This window comes from Alosa alosa, chromosome 13 (assembly GCF_017589495.1).
Source record: "Alosa alosa isolate M-15738 ecotype Scorff River chromosome 13, AALO_Geno_1.1, whole genome shotgun sequence".
Taxonomy (NCBI): Eukaryota; Metazoa; Chordata; class Actinopteri; order Clupeiformes; family Clupeidae; genus Alosa; species Alosa alosa.
This window is the reverse complement of record NC_063201.1, coordinates 25,028,203-25,035,991: the sequence shown is the minus strand read 5'-3', so window position 1 is coordinate 25,035,991 and position 7,789 is coordinate 25,028,203. Positions and strand designations below refer to the sequence as shown.

At 45.6% G+C, this 7,789-nt stretch overlaps 1 protein-coding gene across 1 annotated transcript; it reads left to right on the top strand.

Annotated features, from left to right (window-relative positions):
• Positions 1-4,090: 4,090 nt before the first annotated feature.
• LOC125306450 (semaphorin-6D-like) lies at positions 4,091-6,929 on the top strand (the record flags this gene model as incomplete). Its single annotated transcript, XM_048261838.1, is given in 1 exon segment — positions 4,091-6,929. A coding segment is annotated over 1 exon segment (503 nt), but the record flags the coding sequence as incomplete, so codon positions are not given.
• Between the last annotated feature and the right edge of the window lie 860 nt (positions 6,930-7,789).

Genomic DNA, 7,789 nt, shown 5'->3' with positions numbered 1-7,789 from the left:
ATGTCCAAATTGGTTTGTCCCTGTTATGTTCACACATTTGGACTATAATAAGACACTGTACAAAGACAAACAGCATACTGAAAAAATATGTTATGTGACATTGTTAATAATTTCATTATATAAGCCGTTGGTGAAAATAGTTTAAATACATAATAATGACTTGTAATATAATGACACACATAGGATGTTTCGCTTTGTATGTGACTTAAAAATCACAGAATTGTAATTCTTCCAATAATTTGAAACAGTCTCAGACTTGTCTGAAGTCCCCTTTTCCTATTAAATTCTTCATAGTGACACATGGCAACGCTAATTTCGCCTGGATCAAACACATTTGGCTTTGTTTGCGCTCACCGTAAACAGGAACAAATTCATCATCTGTGTCAGTGGGTATTGTTTTCACTGTGGACACGGCACCATATGTCACCCACATGCGCCAGTTCAGTCATTTACAAGAAGCACAAACATATTTTGACAGGTCCTAGGGGATGATTTGTGAGCCTCCTGTTGGGGCACCCCTCTGTGATACCCCCCCAAGACACCCACTTTTGACTCATCCCATGTGTGAGCCCCCTGTCACCCCACACACACACACACACACACACACACCTTACTCCCCCGTGACCCAGGTTTGGGGGCCTCACACAGAGGCTGGTGACTCATGTTTACTCGGGGCATCATAAAACAGCCACTCACATCTCGCCAGCGATTAGTCTGTGCCCACCCCCCCACACCTCGCCAGTGATTAGTCTGTGCCCACCCCCCCACACCTCGCCAGCGATTAGTCTGGTCCCACCCCCACCCCTGACTACCACACAGTTCCATCTCACTTCAGCTTCCAGGGCGCGCAGATTCATTTGGGTGTGACAGCGGTGTGCAGTTGCATGCTAAGCACATATTTTTAATTTGTTTACTGTGGCGCCTGAAAGCTCAGATATGGCCACATCTCACAACACAAAACAATTGTGATGATCAACATGGCCGCCGTCTTGTCAGTGGGCAGACTAATGAGTTTGCAAGGAGCGGGGAGATGGTGAGCAATTAAAGATGCAGCACCATGGACACATGTGTGATGAAGTGGTGGGTGATTTTCAGGGCTGTTTTTGACAGGTTAGTTATGATGCTCACAGGTTCACAATCAGACGAGTGATGCTATTGAAGAACATTCACTTATTATCATTATTCTGTCATGATGTCATGATTATCATTATTCTGTCATGATCAAAGACAGCAAATGAATCTCATATTCAGGCATTTGGATGTGCGTTGTTCCACTCGTCCATTCTACCCTGCGATTGAACTCCGTGAGTTTTTGAAGAGTGTTGCATTGCACACGCATACTGTGATATATTCTCTGGGACAGTTCCCAGAACAGGACTGACTGAGATTGCCTATATTTGTACTCTGTCCACCAGCATCCATAACTGTTCCCTTCACCTGACATTATTAGTGCAGTCTCCATATATGTCTTCATGACACCCCTCCAAGGCTGTAAAATAAAAATGCCCATCATTTCTCTCATAGCAAAAGATCTGCTTCAGGTGAGCTTCAGCACGCCCGCAGCAGTTCAGCGCTACACAGCCGTCTGATTTCCATAGCGCCACCGAAGGCAGCGTGAAAAAGATGGAATATCCTAGGTTTTTCATGTAACCCCTCAGCACCATTTGTTATGCAGTGGGCCCTGGGAATAGCTCCCGCCAGCAACTTTGTGACACACACAAATCTTTCCATCAAATTGTTAGTCATTTTCTCCCTCTCCCTACAGCTTCAAGGGGGTAAAAAATGCTTTGATTTATGTTAATTTTTACCCCCCCCATCCCCTCCCTCTCTGCTTACATAAACAGTCAGAGAGAAAATAATATTGCGAAACAAAAGCACACTCCATCCCACAGTTGGAAAACCAGTCAAGTGCGGGGCTCTGTGTGGGCTCTTATGTGTTTATATTGATGCCTGGAGATAGATTGTTTCTGGGCAGCACACATAGACTTATTATGGATTCATAATTGTGTTTCTGCTTACAGCTGCAGTAAAAGAATCCCTATTGCCACCCCCAACCCCAGCACTCCGCCCACATACTGCTGCTCTCTAGGCCCTCTCTACCTATTTGCTGAGACTAAATATGTCTCTTCGTAGCGCACTTCCTATTGGTTTAAACAACGCGACCTTTCATCATTTACAAACATTTCGGATCAGCGGATTGGCGCATTTTGGATGGAATTTTAAAGTCAGCGTAGAGTTCCTGTAGATGCAAATGACCCATTGAGCTTTAACTGACGAAGAGACAAGAGGCTTTTGTGCTGCTCGCTCCCCACTCTTCCTTTCATCATTTCATCATTTATTGCCATCATCATTAGCACAGTTACCCATCATCCCTCAGCGGCCCTTTCACCTGCATTGCCATTATGGGCAGAAATTATCCCATTCGGAACACCTGCAATTTGTTCTACCTTCACCAGCTTATTTATCCATCTCGCCGAGACTGTACTGTCATGTTTCTAGGCAGGCAGGAGAGAGACCTGACACTACAGATGGTTGAAACACTTGCAAATGAGCCCTGATTGCAAGAGGTGTCATTTATCACATCTCTCCTCAGCACGGATACCATTAGGCAAATAGTTTGATATTCCAAGGTCTCTTCGGTTCATTCCTTCCCCTTTCCCAGAATCCTTGCTACTCAGGCCTCGACACTTCAACACATTTCACAATAACTTTGACGTTCAAGTTCAAGGAATAGGAGGTTTTTTTTTTGTTTCTTTCTTTCGTCACAATCAAATGGTCTCTGTCTGGTTAGCTAGTACACAGAGCCAGATGCTCTAGTGCCATGAGTCACGCATGAGAAGCGGCACTTTCCGAAAGGATGTCCAATGCCTACTAGTGCCACTGTTAATATTTAAGCCTTGCTCTCAATTAGAGCTTTATTACTCACATGGGAGCCCTTCCCCGTACACCACCCTCCTCAGTCAGAATCACACAGGGGGCTAAGCTCCTGGCAAAAAGGATTTGTTGATTTATTAAGCCAAGAAGCTAATTGTCCACTTCAAACATCTCTGCCATTTAGCTGCCCACGTTGTTTTTGCACGGCACTGTGCTTAAGCATCCAGAACCAGTGTCTGTCGAAAGACCGCCATTAGGTTAGAGCCTGCAGTCTGTCTACGGATCGGTGTTAATTAAAGTCTGCTTAACATGTCAAGTCTTTCTTTTTGTGTGTGTGTGGGTCTGTGTTCATTGGCTACACTCATTGGTCAACCCTCTCCTGTGTTCTCCTCTGCACTAGGTGTGCGCCGTCCTCCTGAGGTGGAGAAGACCAACCACAGTGTCCACTACACCCTCCTCATCGCCTGCGTGCTCGTGGCGTTCGTCCTGGGCGCGTTCCTGTCCGGCTTCCTGGTCTCTTGCTACTGCAACCACAACTCGAGCAAGACCAAGAGGCTGCCCAAGGACCCGGAGGTGTCCATCCCTCACGCGCTCTCGCTCCGCAGCCTGGCCAAGCTCAACGGTCTGCTGGAGAGTCAGAGCAAGGAGGACAAGCTGGACGTGCCGTCGCCCAAAGTCTACAACTCGTTCTTCGGCAACGGGAAAGAGCACCCCTCCCGGAGGCACCACGGAATGGCCGACCTCATCCACCCTCATCACCACCACCACGGCTCCGAGCTGTCTGGGCTGCCGACACCCGACTCGACGCCGGAGCTGCCCATCAAGAGCATGAAGGCCTTCAAGAACCAGTGGGAAAAGAACCAGAACTGCAACAACGCCAAGGAGCCCAAGCCCCATAACGTGCCCGGCTCCAGGCCCAGCTCAGGGCTGCAGCAGCAGGTGTTCCCCTTCTCACACGGGCTGTCCAACGGCCAGGCCCTGGGTGGCTCCATGCATCTGGAGGAGCGCAAGATCCACAACACGGAGCGCATGATGAGCCAGCAGCCGTACCACGGCTACCCGCACAAGGTGGTGGACGTCACGTCGCTGGACGAGCTCCTGAAGCACATCCACGAGATCAACGTGACCACAGGGGGCATGGGCGGGGGCGGCAAGGTCATGACCTCGTCCATGTCGGCCCACGCTGGCCAGATGGCCTTCGCCAACCGCGTCCAGCCGCAGATCCCCGAAACGGAGACGGCGCCGTACTACAGCTCGTCCACGCTGCCACGGGACAGCCTGACACGGCGGATGGACGTGCCGCCCGACATGCCACTGCCTCCGCCGTCGCAGTCCACGCTGGAGCGCCTCTCGCGCCACCCCGGCCACCGGCACTCGCTCATCGCCGCCTCCAAGATGGCCGCCGGGGGCGGTGGCGGGATGGTGGCCCGCCAGCACAGCTTCAACCACCAGGGCGGGCGCCCGCTCATGCTCGCGCGGATCAACTCTGCTGGGAGCAGCAGCGGCATCGGCGGCGGCAGTGGCGGCGGCTGCGAGGTGCGCCACCCACTCATCCCCGGGAGCTACCTGATGCGCCAGCACAGCTACAGCGAGCAGCCCGAGTGCCACCGTGGCGTCAACGTGCGCCGGACGGCGTCGCTCAAGCCCGACGTGCCCCCCAAGCCACTCTTCATCCCCGCCACCTCGCCCGTCAACCAGCAGGGCAAGTTCAACTACTGAGGTCAACCACGACAGCTTGTTTTACCACCAACAACAAAAACAGGACTGCACACACATATCTGTGTAATCCCATGACTGGAAATGAAAATTAAAAAGAAAAGAAGAATATTCAAACGAGCATTGAGATTTGAACTGGCAGTCGGGGATGCTGCCTCTACACTTGAGCGTGACCCACTGTCCTCTATGTCCATTGAATATATTTGTACCATATTGGTATTGCTCAGCTATTCGCTTCTAGATGGTGGAAAACTGGGGATAGCATCTGCCAGAAGATCACCTTGTTTTTTAGGCTGCCACTGTCTTCATTGTGGCTTTAAATGCAACTCTGAACAGTAAGGGCTGGCATCACCACGGAAACTGCTGGACACAAGCGGCTTTGGGCATATTGTGATGCTGCTCATCTTTTTGCTTTTGCTCAGCTATTCTGTTGGACGTAGAGGTGATGATCAGTGATTGTTTCTTATAATAACGTGTATATATATATGCATGTGTGTGTGTGTGTGTGTATATATGTGTGTTCATATCTACACAGTATATATGTATACAATACACAGATCAAACACAGTATCATGTCTATACTGTGGGTTACAGCTTCTCAAAAGAAACACTTTATTTGCCTTATTTTGAGAACAAAATAAACTGTTACATTTTTACAACCCCCCTCCCCTAGTAACCCTAGTATATTGCACCATCTAAAAAAAAAGACCACGCAAGAGATTTATAAGCAATAACCATACCACAAACTCCCTTGAAATGGCATGAAATTAAGTCTAAGCGTTTAATTACGCAAAGCTTCATCATTTTGAGGATATTTGTATTGCATTCTCAATTTCTAGTAACATTTGGGCAGTGACCAAAAAAGGTAGGCATGGGAAGACCACTAATGTTCTTCTGTGGCCATATATGCAGTATTAAAACTACCCCGGACTAACGTGTGTTTGGTATGTGTGTATGTCCAAGCAGAAGCTTTGCAAAAACAGGTATATCAGCAAACAATTCAGAGATCATACATACATTCACAACAAATATTACTCCCTTGGGTTTAATTTAGTGAAGACTGCATCACTTGCAATTAACTTTGTAGTCATTGGTTGTAAATATAGGAATAATAACTAGCCGAATATTAATTGTTTAATTGTGTAAATTGTGCCTTATTTAATATGGTATGTGCTCTGGGAAAGGGTGGGGGTGACGAATGAAAGTGAAGATGCTACAGTTTGTGTTTTATCTTTTTTATTTTTCAATTTCAATGTCAGTATACTGTATGCCACATGTACCATAGGTTTATATTTCTATCTAGGCCTTTTTGATATCCCCTGAACTGTGTGAATAGGTTTAACAACTACCAGCTTAAGACTGCAGGTTCTATTTTAATCTATTTGGCTCCACTCCTGTGCTTTTCCTTCTCATTGAGTGGGTTGTTGATGCCTTCGCACGCATTCACATTGCGTTCACCAGATCTCAAATCTGCCGGTTTAGTTGAAACACATATTTTACAGTAGTGCAGTAGAGCACACAAAGAGCACCAGTAGTGTAGTGGAGCATTCGCTTCAGAGAGTAGTGTTTGTGTTTGTACTTTTCTTCTATTTTATTCCACTGCTCTTAGACAACAGCTGAGACTATTGATAGGGGAACCAATGCTGATCAAGGTGTTTCATTACATCTTGTGTTCCAACACTGCCTGCAGTGGAACTCAATGTGATACTTGCTCTGCATCTCTCTTTCTTTCTTTCTCTCTCCCCCCCTGTCTATTTTTCTTTTCTCTCTCTCTCAATCTTTCTCTCTTAGACATACACACTTTCTCGGTTCTCTGCTCTTAAGAATACCTATTGATGTGGTGCTCCACTATTGCACTTTCAGACCAATTTCTGAGTATTGCTCTTAACTGTACTCTTGACTAAAATGTTCTCAAGATTATCATACAAATGTGAAACAAAATGGTGTATTTGTAACTGCCTGGATTACTGCAGTTCGTCTGCACTTGAATTCACCACAAGCTGACTTCTCATTCATATATACTCATCAGGCTTGTAGATGGCCAGTCATAACACATGTGCATTCAAAGTAAAATAAAAATTATAATATTTGGGAAAACAATGGTTAAAGAAATATATTGAGAACAAAAGAAACACCTATTACTGACAATAGTCATGTCAGTATGACCTTACACCAAGAAGAGGACTGTGTTTAGTTGTTGAGATAAAGAGTAGCTTATTGGAACAGAAATAGGGGTTAATGAAGGAAAGGGAATAGTCTTTGTCAATTTTAATTGCTATAAACATTGAGGTTTCTTGTTATTGCACAGTGTAAATAAAAATAATGTCATTTGGAGCTTTCATTGTGTCAGTGTTATTTTTAATTGATCTAAGATTCATGTGTTTGATTGCTGTTTATGTAGTAGTTTAGTTGACCAATTTAAAGCCTTTTCATTACGTTGCCTCCTTTGATGGGTTGATTGTGTTACCACTCATTTCAAGTTGGTTGCCCATGATCACACACAGACACAATAACATTTTGCAGGGGATTCTGTCAAATAATGTAATTTCACAAGCATCTGTTCCAGTAACCATTGCCAGTACAATACCACATGCAAGTCTTTTGAAGCCAAGGTTGCATTTTCAAAACATTTTCTAAAGCAGGGGCATGTCTTTAGTGGATGAGCCTAATTAAGATAATCTCCTGCTGGTCAAGATCATAAGGTCCTTTGTGCTGGCCAACTAAAGCCATAGGCCTCCAAGGTTCATTATGCTGGCAAACTAAGAATTTTCGGTAACACTTTACTTGACGGTATCTACATAAGAGTGACATGACACTGTCATGACAAATGAACCTTAACCCTAATCCTAACCTCTAACCCTAACTTGTCATGACACTTAACAACAGAAGCGTTATGTCATAAACGTTATGAATTGTTTATAATGTTTATGGTCATGTCACTCTTATGTCGATACCGTCAAGTAAAGTGCAACCAAATTTTCCCCTATAGGCTTCCGTTCAATGGCAGCTATTTTCAAAATAGCATTTCAGTATCAATCCTCGTATGCCATCGTATTTGTGTCACAGTGCCTACAGTCAGCATTTTGCTGCTTTGTATTTCAAAGTAAAATAAGCATAATGTTCCTCCCCCTGAGGTGTTTTATAGTGTTTTATAGTGCACAGATGGGTCATCTGACGTTTGTGGCTCAGGTGATTGGCT